At 46.7% G+C, this 15,875-nt stretch overlaps 1 protein-coding gene across 2 annotated transcripts in view; it reads left to right on the forward strand.

The window, feature by feature from the left end:
- The first annotated feature begins 679 nt into the window (after positions 1 to 679).
- KDM4B (lysine demethylase 4B) overlaps positions 680 to 15,875 on the forward strand; it is an 83,100-nt gene continuing 67,904 nt past the window's right edge. For both annotated transcript variants that reach the window (XM_027666564.1, XM_027666565.1), the window contains exons 1-4: positions 680 to 833; positions 3,967 to 4,142; positions 5,313 to 5,427; positions 7,412 to 7,605. In XM_027666564.1, the coding sequence (XP_027522365.1) occupies positions 693 to 833; positions 3,967 to 4,142; positions 5,313 to 5,427; positions 7,412 to 7,605 (626 nt within the window). In that variant the 5' untranslated portion in view covers positions 680 to 692. The remainder of the gene's footprint in view (positions 834 to 3,966; positions 4,143 to 5,312; positions 5,428 to 7,411; positions 7,606 to 15,875) is intronic.

The following is a 15,875-nucleotide window of genomic DNA, read 5'->3' on the forward strand; positions in this document are numbered from 1 at the left end:
GTGATTTCGTCCTGAATTGTTTGAGATTTTTTTTTTTTCCCCTTGAAATTGTGAAGTAAATTGAGCATTTGGCTTTTCACATTGCAAGATGTTTTGAAATTGTGCATCAGTATTTCTTTAAAGAATTATCTGATGCTTTGTTTTATCTGTATACATTGCAAATACAAAGGATGTTGAAGCTACCTTTAAAAAAAAAACCCTAATTTTTGAATTTTTGATGTTGTCTAGCACATGAAAAAAAACCAACCATGGGGGAAAGCTGTTGGTTTTGAACCTAAACAGAACAGGATGGAGCATTTTGATGGAAAACTTCTACACATTGAATAGATGCTGAAGGTATTGAGAAGGTCTGTGACCACCATCCTGATGAGACACAATTTGTGCCATGAATGGGGGCAGATGTTAAGCCCATGGTCTATATTTAGCCCATATCCAATCTCTGGGATGATCCTGGTATCAGGACTTCCTGACCAAGTGGATTTTTTGGTCAGAACCTCCTCATATCCCCACGTTAAAGGGTAGCACTTACAAATATCCTCTTGGGGGAAAAGAGGGGAGAAAAACGTAAAATCTCCCCGTCTTTTCTGTGAAATTCGTTAAACCCGACATTTTTTAACCAATATTTTGTTTCCTGCCCCTCTTCTTTCCCTCTCCCTTTGTGTTTTCCCCTCCTCAGCTGCCACACTGGAAATATGGGGTCGGAAAACCCGAGTCCGCAGAACCCCGGCTGTAAGATCATGACCTTCCGGCCCAGCCTGGAGGAATTCCGGGATTTTGGGAAGTACATCGCCTACATGGAATCCCAAGGAGCTCACCGGGCAGGGCTGGCCAAGGTGAGTTGTCCCAGCCCAGGGATTTGGGAGCTGCCTGAAGGTGCCTTCCCAAAGCTCTGGTTGATGGAGGGAGGGGGGGGGTTGGGAAGTTCTCTTGCTCGGCAGCAGTTTGATTTCTTGTCGTGTTTTGGGAATTTGTTCTTGGAATCTCTGCTTCAGTTATGGAGAGAGGAGAGGCAGAGGAGTTACAGTAGAGTCATGGAACACTCTGAGACCCCCAAGGATCATCAGCCCAACTCTTGGCCCTGCCCAGGACACCCCAACAATCCCCCCCTGTCCCTCGGAGCGTTGTCCAAGAGTTCTGGACATGTTCCCCAGGGTTTGCTTCTGTTCTTCTCCACCCCCTGCCCCTCTTTATTTAAGGAGTTGGGGCTTCATTTGTCACCTACAAACACAGAAACATCCCCAGCAACAATGCAGCAGGATTTCTGTAGAATCCTGGAATATCCTGAGCGGGAAGGGACTCACAGGGATCATCAGGACACCCCAACAATCCCTCAGAGGATCATCCAAACGCTCCTGGAGCTCTGGCAGCCTTGGGGCCGTGCCCACTGCCCTGGGGAGCCTGGTCAGTGCCCAACCACCCTGTGGGGGAAGAACCTTTCCCTGAGATCCATCCCAACCCCCCTGGCACAGCTCCAGCCCTTCCCTTCAGTCCTATAAAGAAGTGTCAACTTGCAGGATGTCCTTCCCTGATCCCTAAATGGAAAGCAAGGATATTCCTGTCCCTTTCAGACATGGGCTGAGGGTGTTTCTGTGGCCTGATTCTTTTGCTGAGGACACACATTGTGGTGGCCACGGTCCTCAAGGGCTGCAGGTGTGAGGTTTTCAGCTCCCCCTGAGTGTAGGATAAAGAAGGATCTCAGGTTTGGATATCTCTGTAGTGTCAGGACAAGGGGAGTGGCTTCCCACTGCCAGAGGGCAGGGTTAGGTGGGATATTGGGGAGCAATTCTTGTATATGAGGGTGGTGAGGCCCTGGAACAAGTTCCTTCCCATCCTTATCTTTACATTTAAAGTCAAGAAACACTGTGAGAACTTTTCACGTGAAGCTTCTAAATTCCAGTACAACTGCTTGGAAAAACCCAGGACTAAGTGATTAGAGGGAGTATTTCTGTGGCCCTGTCACCACAGGGCTGTTGGGATCATTTGTCCTGACAAGGAGCTGTTAGGTGTGGTATTTAGCAGGGCTTAATAAAGCACAGAGGAGAAATAAAGCTGTTAGGCATGAAATAATTCTTATTTCTTCTAAAACATAGGTCACTTACCGGGTTTATTAAGGTTCTAAAGAGAGCTGGCTGTTGATGAAGAGCTCCCAGGAAATGTTTCCTTGTCCACTCAAGTGTACAAGCAATTACCTGCCAGGAGTCTACGAGGGAGATTATTGTAATAAGGGTTGTTGGTGAATTCCAGATGTTGTAAAGAAATCACTTGACTTTTAGGATTAATCTGAGCTTTTCATTCGTGTGTCTCTCTTGTAACTGCAGCTCAGAGCCTTCTGAGCTGAGCTCATCCCACCCTGGAGGAACCATTGCCTGCAACTTGGCCTCCAGTTTTTGCAACTTTTTTTTTTGGTCAATCCTTAATCCAAATTAGATTGCAAATATTGTGTTTTTTCATCCTGCTGATGGTTCTCTGCTTTTGAGCCTGGCATTGGTGGCAGCTCTTTGGTTTAAAATTACAGCTTTTTCTTCCACATTCAGCCCTGCTTTGCAGCAGTTTCTTTTTGTGCAGCCTCCAAGAACTGAGGGAACAGTTCTGGGCATGTTCCCCCTGGTTTTCTTTTGTTCTTCTCCACCTCTTACCCCTCTTAAATTAAGGAGTTGGGGCTTGATTTGTCACATACAAATACAGGAATGTCAACAGCAACAATGCAATGGGATTTTTGTAGAATCCTGGAATATCCTGAGGGGGAAGGGACCCACAAGGATCATCAGGACACCCCAACAATCCCGCCCTGTCCCTCAGAGTGTTGTCCAAACCCTCCTGGAGCTCTGGCAGCCTTGGGGCCGTGCCCACTGCCCTGGGGAGCCTGGGCAGTGCCCACCACCCTCTGGGGGAAGAACCTTTCCCTGAGATCCATCCCAACCCCCCTGGCACAGCTCCAGCCATTCCCTCAGGTCCTTTGAGCCTTTCTAGTTAAAAAACCCAAAGAAATGAAACAAAAAACATCCTCACAGCCTCAAGAAACCCCAAATGTCAGTGATCTTCTGCTGGAATGGTTGTTCAGGCCACTATAAAAGGTTATGGACTTCCAGAGATGCCACATGGTGATAAAGCTGCTGCTCAGGAGTCTGTGCAGCTTTGTGGGATGGCAGGGGAGAGAGGGAAGGTGTGTGCAGTCCCTCTGGCATGCAGCACATTTCCTTGGAATGACTCTGTGTCTTCCATCAGCACTGGCCATCCTGTGTGGGCCTGGACTCAGCACTGGTGAGGCCACCCCTGGAGTGCTGTGTCCAGTTCTGGGCCCTGAGCTCAGGAAGGACATTGAGGGGCTGGAGCAGGTCCAGAGGAGAGCAACGAGGCTGGGGAAGGGACTGGAGCACAAGTGCTGTGAGGAGAGGCTGAGGGAGCTGGGGCTGTTCAGCCTGGAGAAGAGGAGGCTCAGGGGAGACCTCCTCACTCTCTGCAACTCCCTGACAGGAGAGGGGAGCCAGGGGGGGGTTGGTCTCTTTTCCCAGGCAACCATCAGCAAGACAAGAGGGCTCAGTCTGAAGCTGTGCCAGGGGAGGTTTAGGTTGGAGATTAGGAAGAATTTCTTTGCAGAGAGGGTGCTCAGCCCTTGGAATGGGCTGCCCAGGGAAGTGGGGGATTCTCCATCCCTGGAGGTTTTTAAGACGAGACTGGATGTGGCATCAGTGCCATGGGCTGGGAACCACAGCGGGGTTGGATCAAGGGTTGGATTGATGATCTCAGAGGTCCCTTCCAACCCAGCTGATTCTATGATTTTATGACTGCTCTGGGTGGGCTGTGAGCCCCCCTGCAGCCCTGTCAGCCCAGCAGGTGTCCTGTTATCCAAGACCTGCAGCACTGGGATGAGATCCCTTCCCTTCACCAGCCCTTCCCTCAGCAGTTGCCTTTTGCCCGTCGTGAACATCAGCTGTCATCCTTCCCTTTTCTCCCCCCTGATTCCAGGTGATTCCTCCCAAGGAATGGAAGCCCCGGAGAACCTACGACGACATCGATGACATGGTGATCCCAGCTCCCATCCAGCAGGTGGTCACTGGGCAGTCAGGGTTGTTCACCCAGTACAACATCCAGAAGAAGCCCATGACCGTGGGGGAATATCGGCGCCTGGCCAACAGCGAGAAGTACGGTGCTGTCCAGGGATGTGCTCAAAACTGGGCGTGGGGGAGTTTTAGGGAAGGCTTTTCTTCTGCAAAGGGAAATGCAGCCTTGTGAAATTTGAAGTGTTTTGGAGGAAAGTGCTTTTTCTTGAGAGCTTACACCCAGAGGCTCAAAAAAGTTGGTGCGTTGGCGGGTTTTGGTGCCTCTCAGAGCTTTTTCTGGGAGTTGGTGTAGAAGAATTCTTCAAGGATTTGCCTGAGAATCTCCCTGAAAATAGTGGCTTGGGACTGAAAAAGGAGCTCTTGGTGTATTAATGGTTGTTCTGGAAAATGTGTTCCATTGCTGAGGTAGAAATACAAATATTTTGGAGTGTCTGAGCTGATGTTGGTGACATGAGTGTCTCCTGAGCTGATAGTGGTGACACGAGTGTCACCTGAGCTCACACTGGTGACACGAGTGTCTCCTGAGCTCACATTGGTGACACGAGTGTCTCCTGAGCTGATGTTGGTGACATGAGTGTCTCCTGAGCTCACATTGGTGACATGAGTGTCTCCTGAGAGCCTGGGGACCCTGCAGAGCACCTCAGTGAGCTGGGATGAGCCAGCTGGTGCAAACTGCACCTGTTTCCAGAGTCACTTTTCCAGAGGTCTGGAGTACCCTGGGTTTTAATCAATACTGACATTGGGCAGTTGTGGCTTTAAGATGAAGGGGGGGAGATTTAGATTAGAGATCAGGAAGAAATTCCTCCTTGGGAGGGTGGGGAGGCCCTGGCACAGGTTGCCCAGAGCAGCTGTGGCTGCCCCATCCCTGGAATTGTCCAAGGCCAGGTTGGAGCACCCTGGGCTAGTGGGAGGTGTCCCTGCCCATGGCAGGGGGTGGCACTGGATGAGCTTTAAGGTCCCTTCCAACCCAACCCATTCCATGATAATCAGCTTTGAAGTTTTTCTGATCCCTGAGTGCTTCCCCTGCCTTCAGCTCCCCGTGAAACAACTTCATCCCACATTTCCTTGGGATGGGGATCTGGTGCTTCCCATCCCTGAGGGGTTTGGTGGGAAGGTTTGAAAGGCAGTAAATGATCCGAATCAAAACTGAAATGCACCTTGAGTAGCTCCTCCTCTGACACCCCTGCTGCTTCCCAGGGGTTTATCTGTGGGAATATTCCTTAGGATTCCTCTCCTCTGTGTCCCTCTCAGGTACTGCACTCCTCGACATCAGGATTTCGAGGACTTGGAGCGCAAGTACTGGAAGAATCTCACCTTTGTCTCTCCAATTTATGGGGCTGACATCAGTGGCTCCCTGTATGATGCAGTAAGTGAAATGCTCCTCTTTTATTCCTTCTTCCTTCTAGAACTTCTTGATTGCTCTTTTCTCATTAATTAATAATTTCTTTGATTGAGCCGCCCTTAAAAAAACAATACCTTTATTATTATTTTTCCCTCCTTACAAAACTGAGACTAAACTTTCCACCTTCTTCAGAGGTTCAGGATGATGGTGGCATAAAGGAAGCTGTGAAAAGCTTAGTTTTGGTAGAAAAATATGATTTAAACAAGTTCTTATCAAGTGGATGGCCAAAAATTATGTATAGCTTGGATTTTGTTTCTTTTTTTAAGGGAATAAATAAATCAGAGATTTCTGCTGAAGCTCCTTAGAGAGCCAGAAAAAAAAAAGCAGCATTTCAAGGAATTGGTGCTTCATCAAAAATAGGTTTTTTTGAATCTTAACACAAATTATTTGTGTTTGGAGTTGAAATTATTTGCATTTGGATTTTTTCTTTGTGAGCGGCTCCATTAGGACACAATGCACCTGCACACTGAATTAGTTCACAATTCAAATGGTTTAAGCTTTTCCTTGGTGAAATTTCATCCTCTGCTTAAAGTAATTCTGCCGTGGTCTCTTCTGCTGGAGATGATAAAGGTTCTTCTCTTCTTTCTCTGTTTGGGCAGATAATTTAAATCTCTCCTCTGTAGTTCTCTTTGGAGTGGAAAGTGGCTCTTTTTTTGGAGTGTTTTCTGATTGTCTGAGTGTGGAAGTGTTAATGTAAAAGTGTCTTTTTATTATCAGTGGGGTTTAACATGGAATTAATTGGAATAAGCAGAGGTATCTGAGGCCTTCAGAGCCATGGGCATCACAGGTATCCCTAGGATTTGGTGCTTGGATGAGAGTATCTCATTCTGTTATAATATAGGATTAGAATTACACTATAAAGTAGATAGACTATATAATATAAAGAATGTAAATTATATAAATTACAATATAAAATGATAATTTTTTTTAATATCCACGTTCTTTCCCTCATGTGATCAGGGCAGGTGACATAATGAGACACTCCTTTAGGAGAAGTAGCTCCTGCAGTAAACTCCATATACACTGGGTTTCCTTCAAGTTCCTGTGAGCAGAAATTAAACTGAGTTACCAATCACACCTAAAGATCATTTCCTGTTCTCAAACTGCTGCCATTGCTGCAGGAATTGAGGTGGGAGAGTCCCTGAAAGTCGTTCTCCCTCTGCATCATTTCACTTTTCAGCCACTTCCCTCCTTCAGCCCTTTCCTCCCTGCCCCTGGTTTGGGGTTTTTTTCAGGCTGATTTGGAAAGTTTCAAGACTGAGCAGCCTGAGTTTCCCTGTCCTGCTGCTCCAGAAGCAGCATCCTGGAGCAGGGAATGCTCCCATCCCCCTCAGTTTCTTCCTCACAAATCAAGTGCACTTGGAAAAAAGGGAGACTCTGAGTTTCCTTTTGGAGATTGTATCAGTCTTCAGGTTTGAGAGCTGTACCAGTTAATGGTACAAATTCAAATTCTCAAATTCATGTTGAAGCAGAGAAAAGCAAGTGTCAGATTTAGAACTACCTGCTGCTTTTTTTGTGTTATTGATAAAACCAGGACTGTCATCCCTGTTCTTTCCCTGAAACACTGAGCTGAGGGGGAAGATTTTGCCTCTTTGGCCACATTAAGGTCACATCATGATGTTCATCAGGTGGAGAAAAACTGCCTGGAGTGTCTTTGGGAGAAATGTGTTTTACCCTGAGTTTATCTTGTGTTTATTCACAGAATAGTTAATTAATTAGTGGGGTATTTTATAGTGCAAATGCCTCTTCAGAGAACACTTTAGTGAGGGGCTGGTGATCCTTCCTTCCTGTGGTCAGTGCTGAACATGAAATCAAGCTTTCTGGAAGCAGGTGGAATTCAGTGAATGCAGGTGATAACACCCTTATATCCAGCATTTTAAGGCATTGAAAGGAAGCTGTGGGCTGTGATTCTTCCTCAGAAGTCCCAAACATTTCTTCTGAATTCCAGGACGTGGATGAATGGAACATTGGCAACCTGAACACCCTCCTGGACATGGTGGAACACGAGTGTGGCATTATCATAGAGGGTGTGAACACTCCCTACCTCTACTTTGGGATGTGGAAGACAACTTTTGCTTGGCACACAGAGGACATGGATCTCTACAGCATCAACTACTTGCATTTTGGGGAGCCAAAATCCTGGTAAGTGAGGGCTGTTGCCCTCTGCTTGGAGATCCCTGAAAAACCCTTTTCTCCAGATCTCCCAAATTCCATCAGATTAATAACTTCTCCATTTCCTTTTTTTTTTCTCTCCTCTCCTCCTCTGCATTTAAAAGCAGTTTGACTTTCTTTCTTTCGTGCTGCCTTGCTCAGAGGGCCCTGATTCCTGACTTTTAGGGAGACTTGTTGACATCATGATTAAAACCAGATTTCAACACTTGGGGGATTTTTGCAAACTAATGCACAGCAGAGCAAGTGGTGTTGGGAGTGTGTGGATGCTTCAGATGCACTGTCATAGTGAAAGTCTGTTGTTCTTGCACTGTGCTGTAGGCAGGAAACATCTGTTGCTTTAAAATTTCCATTATTTAAATCCATAAATATGTTTACAGCTCCAGGGACAAACTGGGGCGAAGGGTTATTTTTCCATAGTCAATTTTTGGCACGATTGCAAGCATCTTTTAACACTGCTGGTGCACAGGCTGGTTGAAAATAACTTTCCACAAAAGTAATCAATAGTTAAGGGTGAAATTAAGAACGTAGAGAAGTCTGGACTAAGTTCCCAGGAGCCAATATCCTTTTTCGAGCAGTTTAAAAGTATAACCACAGAGACTTTGCTGAAGATCTTGGTGTGACTAATAAATATTGACATTTGCCTGCAAATTAGAGCTTAAATGTCACAGTGGAGCTGCTGTCATTGTGCCCTGGCAGTGGCAGGTGAGATCCCATCCCTCAGCCCGATGAGTCCCTGGTGACACCGAGTATCTCCGGGAATGTTGGTGCCTGTGGGCTCATAAAAGCCCTCAAGAACCAGGAGGCTTTAATGAATGGCTCTAATGCTCTTTTCCAGCCCTGGAAAAGGGGTGGAAGGAGGGGCTGAATCTGTTGTAGCATTAATGTGAATTTTAAAACTCCTTCCGACACATTGGGAGATGTTTCCCGATGTTCCCGATCCTTTGTCTCCCATTAGGTGGATTTTTGCAGGGTCTCTTGTGGTGCTTCTGTTAAACAAGCCTGAGTTGAAGAAAAGGATTTCTGGATTGTAAATGGGGTGTGAAATGCTCTCAGGAAAAGGTTCTTCCCCCAGAGGGGACACCAAAGTTTCAGCACCAAACCTGCCAGAGCTCCAGGAGCGTTCGGACGCTTTCAGGGACGGGGGGAATTGTTGGGGAGTCTGTGCCAGGCCAGGAGTTGGGCTGTTGATCCTTGGGGGACTCTCCCAGCTCAGCATATTCCAGGATTCTCTCAGTTTAGATCCTGTCAGTTTTTCCTCTGGAATCATCCCGTTCCAGCCCCTTTTCCCGGTTCCCGTCTCCACCAGGTGGTGCCGCAGCACACGGGAAGCTCCTCATCCCCTCCCACCACATCCCACAGCGTCACCTCCAGCCCGGTGCTCCCTCCCCTGCTGTCCCCACCCAGCCCTGCTTCTTCCAGGAGCTGTGGGAGCAGCTGAGCCGAGCTCCGGGTTGGGTTGTTCCCTTCTGTTCCCTCTCTCTGCTCCTTCCATCCCTGGGTGTTAACGGGCTCTGACTCACCCTAGAATGTGCTGCCTGGAATGGAGGGTTAACACTTTCCTAAAGTAGAAATAAGAGCAAATTCACCCTTAAAAGAGAAGCTGGAAAAGCAGCAGGAAATCACTGGCTGTTCCACAAACCCACAGTGTGAGTAAAACTTAAAGAACAGCTGCTAAATGGAGTATACACGAAGTATTTGTAGCCTCATTTAAACTGCTTTTCTTCTTGCACTTCATGCTGTTTGATTTTTTTGGTGTTTTTTATTGTTTTCCTTTTTTTCTCTTGGGTTTGATGGCAGTTTTTTTGGTGTTTAGTGGTTTTTTTGTGGGTTTTTTTTTCAGTATTGTAGCTCTGATATGTGGATATCATAAGGATGAGAAACACTTTGCATGAAGCTGTTGCCTCATCTTTACTAAAAAGTGTTTTTTCCTAGAATCTCAGAATGGTTTGGGTTGGAAAGGCACTTAAGGATCATCAGGTTCCAACCTCCTACCATGTCTATATATTTCTGTGGGAAATAGGGATTGTACAGAGAAATAAAACAAACCTCCAAAGAGTAAAACTCAAAGCACCTTTGTGTGGCACATTTGGGTGAAGAGGTTAAAAATCAGAAAGAATTGGAAGTTATAGATGCAAAATTGCATCTGGCAAATACCAGATTTCAGAAGTTCTTGGGAGCTCTTATTTTTATCTGATCTACTGAGAATTTTGGGGAGAAGCTGGGGAACAGCTAAAATCCCCCTGAGAGGAATTGAGTTCAGTCACTGCTGCTTATAGTGGGAGTGGAGAAGAGAAATCATAAAATCTGCTCAAAATTTTTACCAAGGAGCTCAGGTGTCGCTGCTTAAAAACCCAAGCTGGAACTTGCTCTGCACCTGCTTTGTTTGGTGGTTTTTAAATGCACTTTCCCCCCCTATTTAAACAGGAGAGGGGGATTTTTATGCAGTGATTCTGTGTTTGTGCAGTTCTCTGGCAGTCACTGGTTCTCTGAACCTCCCCCAGCTGGGGGAAAAGGAGGATTTTGAGGACAGAGCATGTTCTGAGCAAAGTGTTTTCCTGTTCAATGGAGTTATTCATATATAAATGCCAGTGTGTGACACAGAACTAGATGGGCTGTGACAAGATGCCACTGCTGGTTTGGCAGGGCCTCCCTGCTGTTCCCTTAAGCATAAGGCAAGAGTTTGCCACTTGCCCAAGTCATTTCTTCCTTGTTCTTCACTGTGACAGCTCCTGTTAATGAGTTCTCAAGCTCTTCCCTGAACAAGCTTCCAAAAGTAAATCTGAATATCCCTTGGAGCAGATCTGGAACTTTCCAGGTACCTGAGCAGCTCACCGTGTTCTGGAAGTGGTTGCAGCCATCCCAGAGCTCAGCTGGGGGAGCTCTTGGACTGCACTGCTGGAATTCCAGTGGTGCAGCCTGGCTTTACTCAAGGGTGGCTGAAACGTTCTCTCTGTTTTGCTGGCACCACCTCTGTGGAAATTTCCCAGCTTCCTTCATCCTTTTTATAGACTCTGTGACTCTGACAGTGATCATCTTGGAAGCACCTCAGGGAACAGCAGGAGTGTGGAGAGTTAGGAAGTCTACCAGTTTGGGTTCTGAGCTCTAAAATAAGAGGCAGAGTTATTGTTTGGCTGTCAGAGATATTTATATAGTGAAACCAAGGACTCTGTATATTGGTAGTATTCTGCTTCAAAATTGCCCGTTAAAAACCATAACTCTCCCTTGGTGTCTCCCATAAATTATCTTTATCTCTAATCCAGGCTGTCTCTCACAGCCCAGCTCTGCAGGGGAAGCTCTGTGGGAAGGCTGAGGAGCCACCAGCCCTGTCTCCATCCAAGGGGAAGGGGAGAAAGGAGTTGGGCTCCTTGAGGTTCCCTCCCAGACCTCATTCAAGTGGGTTCTACAAAAAAATCTCTATTATTTCACAGAATCCAAGAATTTTTAGGGTTAGAAGGGATCTCTGGAGATGATTCAGTCCAATCCCACCTACCCAGAGCAGGTGGCACAGGAATGTGTCCAGGTGGGTTTGGAATGTCACCAGAGAGGGAGACTCCACACCCTCCCTTGGCAGCTGTTCCAGGGCTCTTCCACCTCCATGGAAAGAGGTTCTTCCTCATGTGGAGGTGGAACTTCTTGTGTTTTAGTTTCTGGCCATTCATTGCTCCATGTCCTGTCAGTGGGCACCACTGGAAAGAGTTTGGCACAATCCCATGGACACCCCTTGGAGATATTTTTACAGATTGATAAGATCCCCTCTCAATCTTCTCCAGACTAACCAGGCCCAGCTCCCTCAGCCCCCCCTGACAGGAGAGATGCTGTGCAGGAGCTGAAGGACCTTCTCATGGAGCTCTGGGTGGTATTTGGGACAACTTTGACACCTTAGTGACAAAGAATCTGTCTCCTGGGTCAGGGAGGATTGTTACTGAGTGTTTTGTGCCTTTCATTCCTGTCTTTGCGACGTTCCCTCTTACAAAACAGGTGCTTTGGGGCCTGTTGGGATTGCAGGTAAAATAAATGTCTGTGGCTCAACAACTCAAAGTGGCTTCTTTCTACGACCTAATGAGCATCTGCTGGGTCGTGCAGCTCCTTGATTAATGTGTGTCCCTGTCACTGCAGAGAAGTGCTGCTGCCAACACTCCTGGTGCTGTTCCTTTCCATCAGCAGAGCCAGGACAGGCTGCAGCAGTCAGAGGTGTCTGCACAGGGTTGTGTCCCTGGGATGCAGCTTCAAAAATTATTCAGCAAAAGTGAAGCAGTCGAGCAGCAAAGGGTCACCCGGCCATGAGGGAGAGGAAAGGGGTGATGGAAAACAAGCTCTTTTCTTGCTTCTCTTTAAATAATTTAGATTGCAATGCCTTTAGTTCTTAAATTCTGTTGTGCTGGAGCAAGAAGGAGGAGCAGTGGTGTGTCTCCAGCCCTGGTTGTGCTGCAGGGACCTGCCCTGCCCCTCGGGTTGGACTCACCTCCTCCCAGAGACGATGATCCCTCCTGATGTGCTGTTCCCAGGCACATGCTCTGCTCCACATTGTGCTCACACTGCTGTTGTTTTTAACTGGAAAATCGCTCTGACAGGCTGAAGAGATATTATGGAAGGTGTGGGCACTTCCCATCAGACACCCCAGGAACTGGGAGCTGTTGTGTAACCTCATGTGAAGCCCCTCAGGCAGCTGCCAGAGCGAGCCTTTGACTTGCTTTTTCTCCCTCAAATTACAATAAAATGTCCCTCTCCCATTAGGAGTTTAATTACAACCCTTTCATGGTCTTCAACTTTTGAAAAAAACCTGAAATATGTTTCATTTTGCAGCCCTGTATTAAACCTCTGGTGGTGGGAATTTCTGCTGTATCAATTATACATATTATGTGTAATCACCTCGTGCGTTCCTATGCTGAGAGCTAAAATTGAGCATATTGTCAAGTGGAAACTCATTTTTATAATGACAGAAGCAACAAAACTGAATGCCAGGCCTCATTCTTCATGGTTATTATGGCATTTTATTTGAGGAACTTGTGTGGCTCAGCCCTTGCAACTCCAAAAGCATATTTTTAAACACTGAGATGCTCCACGTCGCTTCGTTTCCTCTTGATAAAGATGTACAGTCCCCACCTGGAGGCTTCCCGGGGTGGGGAAGAGCTGGAGGAAACTTTAAATCTCAATATTGTGAATTTGATGTTACACTTTAGAAGTGCAAGGTCTTGTTTTGTCAACAGTGTAACACCTGACTGGGTAATAAAGTTGTTTTTCTTGGCTATTTTGTGACTGATCTTGCTGTACAGCAACAGTATTTAATTTATCTCCAAGTACTGGTGGGTTGTTACACTGTTCTTTCTCTCAGAAACTGCAGGTGTTAAACCAAGCTGACACCGAGGAAGGTAATTGATTTTTATAAAATGTCCCTTTTTCCTTATCATGATGGATGTTTAATCCCCTTTAATTAAAACAGGGAGCCAGCTTTAGCTCTTAAGTTAGATCGTCTCCTCTCCAAAACACTCCCTCTCTGGAAGTGGATCATGCCTAATCTGTTTGACTTTGATATCACAAAGTACACTTTATGCCAGAGCAGCAGTTTATGTGGAATTAAGGACAAATTACCAAAGGAACTTTAAAATAATATGATTAGTTGGAAGCACTGGTCACAGATACAATTACAGTGGAATTCTGCCTTGTAAAAGCCTGCAAACCTGAAGGTGCAGAGAGTTACCCCAGAACTTTGTTGGTTAAAGTATTTTAGGATTTCTACTTTCTTCCCTCCAGGTGAGCAGTGTAGGGTAAGTCTGTCTTTAGCAGTGAAGGAGGACAAGGCCATGGGAAGATTTGTCCAAAGATATTGTGGCTGCTCCATCCCTGGGAGTGTCCAAGGCCAGGTTGGAGCAACCTGGGATAGTGGGAGGTGTCCCTGCCCATGGCAGGGGGTGGCACTGGGTGGGCTTTAAGGTCCCTTCCAACCCAAACCATTCTGGGATTCTGTGACTTCCTTGTCACATCTACAGTTTAATCCATTTGTTGTGTCTGTTACTGGTGCCACCAGCACCAGGGAATCCTCCCATCTTCTGACAGAGATGTGATGAGGAGATTTAAAGCAGGATGTGGTTGCTCCCTTAGGAGGGGATTGTCCAAGGAGTCCTCTCTGTCCTTGGCTAAAAGCATCTTGGGAAGCAGCTGCAGCTCTGAGGTGCTGAGGATCTCACTCTGAATTTATTTCTCACTGTTGTCTCTGAACAGCTGCAGTTTTCCCTGAGCAGAACTCGTCCTCCCCTTCCCCCCAGGACAGAACACGTTAATCCCTGGAAAACTCTCTTGGAGAAAGAAAATGACCTAATACAGTCATGGAGCTTAACTCTTCCAGCTTCTCCCTCTCCATTTTCCAGGCAGGATGCTGGGCCCTCATCCCCATTTCCTCTGGGTGATGTTCTGGGTTTAACACACCCTCCCATGTGTTGCAGCTCCTCGTCAGCTCGGTGTAATCTCATTTAAAGCAGCTGGTTTAATGTTTGATACCCAATTGTGTGGCAGCAGGGGGGAAGGGCACTTGTCCCTTGCATCATTTATTGCCTCCTAACTATCCCAATTCCTTGGGAGGGCATTGCCCAGGGGGGTGGAATCACTGAATGGATCCAATGGGACTGTAAGTGCTGGTTATTGGGATGCCACTAACCCTGGCACCCTGGAGATCCTGAATTTCTTCAGGCTGGATTAGCTGGAATCCCAGCTGAGTTTTGCCCTGAGGGAGCTGATACTCCATCCTGAGAACTTTTATTTTTCAGAGTTTCACTTTTCCGATGTCTTGGGGTTGTGGAATTCAGGAGAAGGTTCTGCAGCCTTTCCTCCCTCAATCCCCAAGGTCAGCACAGCCTTCCACGTGAGGTGTGTGGGGTTGCCTTGCTCTCAGACTGTCCACACTGGCTCTTTGTGTGTTCTGGTCCTGCCAGCAGAGATTTATGGGCTTTTTGGGTGGAGTGGGGGGAAAGGAGGGGCAGGAAAGGCCATTTGGCCGTGGTGGGCTCCTCACAGCTCACAAATTCCCTTCCTGCCTCTGCTATCCCGTGTAATCTGTTTTACAGCTCTGCAGTTTTGGATGGAGAAAGAGCAGAATTTATGGTGATGGTTGATTTATGGATTAACTGCAACACCATTTGCTCTCAGGCAGATTTGGCAAAGCCAGACCCTTTTCTGTTGATAAAAGGGAGAGAGGAAGGAACGATGATATTCATTAAAAGGAATAAAAGGAAAGTGAGATAAAGGATGGCCAGGCAGAAGAGCTTTTCACTCTCCCATCTCCTCCAAAACAGAGGTGAAAGCTGCTTTGGAAGGGGCTTTCTGCACTGAGAATCCTTGTGCATGATGATTTGCTGGGAGATCCATGGAAGGAGGGATATATTGAGATGCAGAATTGCATCCCCCTGTAATTCCCTGATAACTGAGAGCAGGGAGTTATTAATAAAGCCTTGCAAGCTTCGTGCACTGCAGTCATTAGTTAATCAATACAAACCACACTCTGCTGCTGAGATCCAGCCCAGCCCCTTCATCCTGGGGGTGGGAATGTGGGGGAAGGAAGAGGGAAATCCCACCAGGAAGGGGACAGTGCTACTGGTGGTTTACTTTAAAAATCCTGGGATCAGCTTGTTGTCCGCAACCTGAATGAACTTGTGGACGTGGATTGTCTTCCCAGTCAGGTGCTGCAATTGGAATAAATGGAGATTTTTCTTTTTAATAGACTTAGGGTTTTTTATTAGGCTCTTGTAGATTATTAAAAGGCCATTTTTCTGCTGCAGAGGAGGCACAGCATTTTGGGGAGGCAGGACTTGTGTTGCCTGTGAGAGAAAATGCCAGGAAGAGCAAGCCAGGCTCTGGGATTGATGGAATCAACTCTGGAAGAGCACAGATGAAATGACCTCAGCTGCTCAGACCCCCTTCCACTCAGCTCTGTGCTGTTTGTGCTTCCCCTCCAGAGTCCTCCTGGGTTTTTATTCCCATCTAAATCCAGTGCAAAAGGCATGGAATCAGTGTGTGCTTCTCTGCCATTTTAGTGTTCAGTCTGTGCATTTTCTGTCCATCTTTACTGAACCTCTTTAGTTTGTTGAAATTATAAATTTTTGAGATTGGAGTTCAGCAAAGTGGAGCCCCTTCCCATCTGTGGTTCCTCTTTGTACCTTCCATAATGATCTGGGAAGATGAGATGGTGCCCTGGGATCACACCCTTGTTTTTGAAGGTGAAGATGGTGATCTGGGATCACATCCTTGTT

Source organism: Corapipo altera, unplaced genomic scaffold (genome assembly GCF_003945725.1).
Source record: "Corapipo altera isolate COAL_440 unplaced genomic scaffold, ASM394572v1 193, whole genome shotgun sequence".
NCBI lineage: Eukaryota > Metazoa > Chordata > Aves > Passeriformes > Pipridae > Corapipo > Corapipo altera.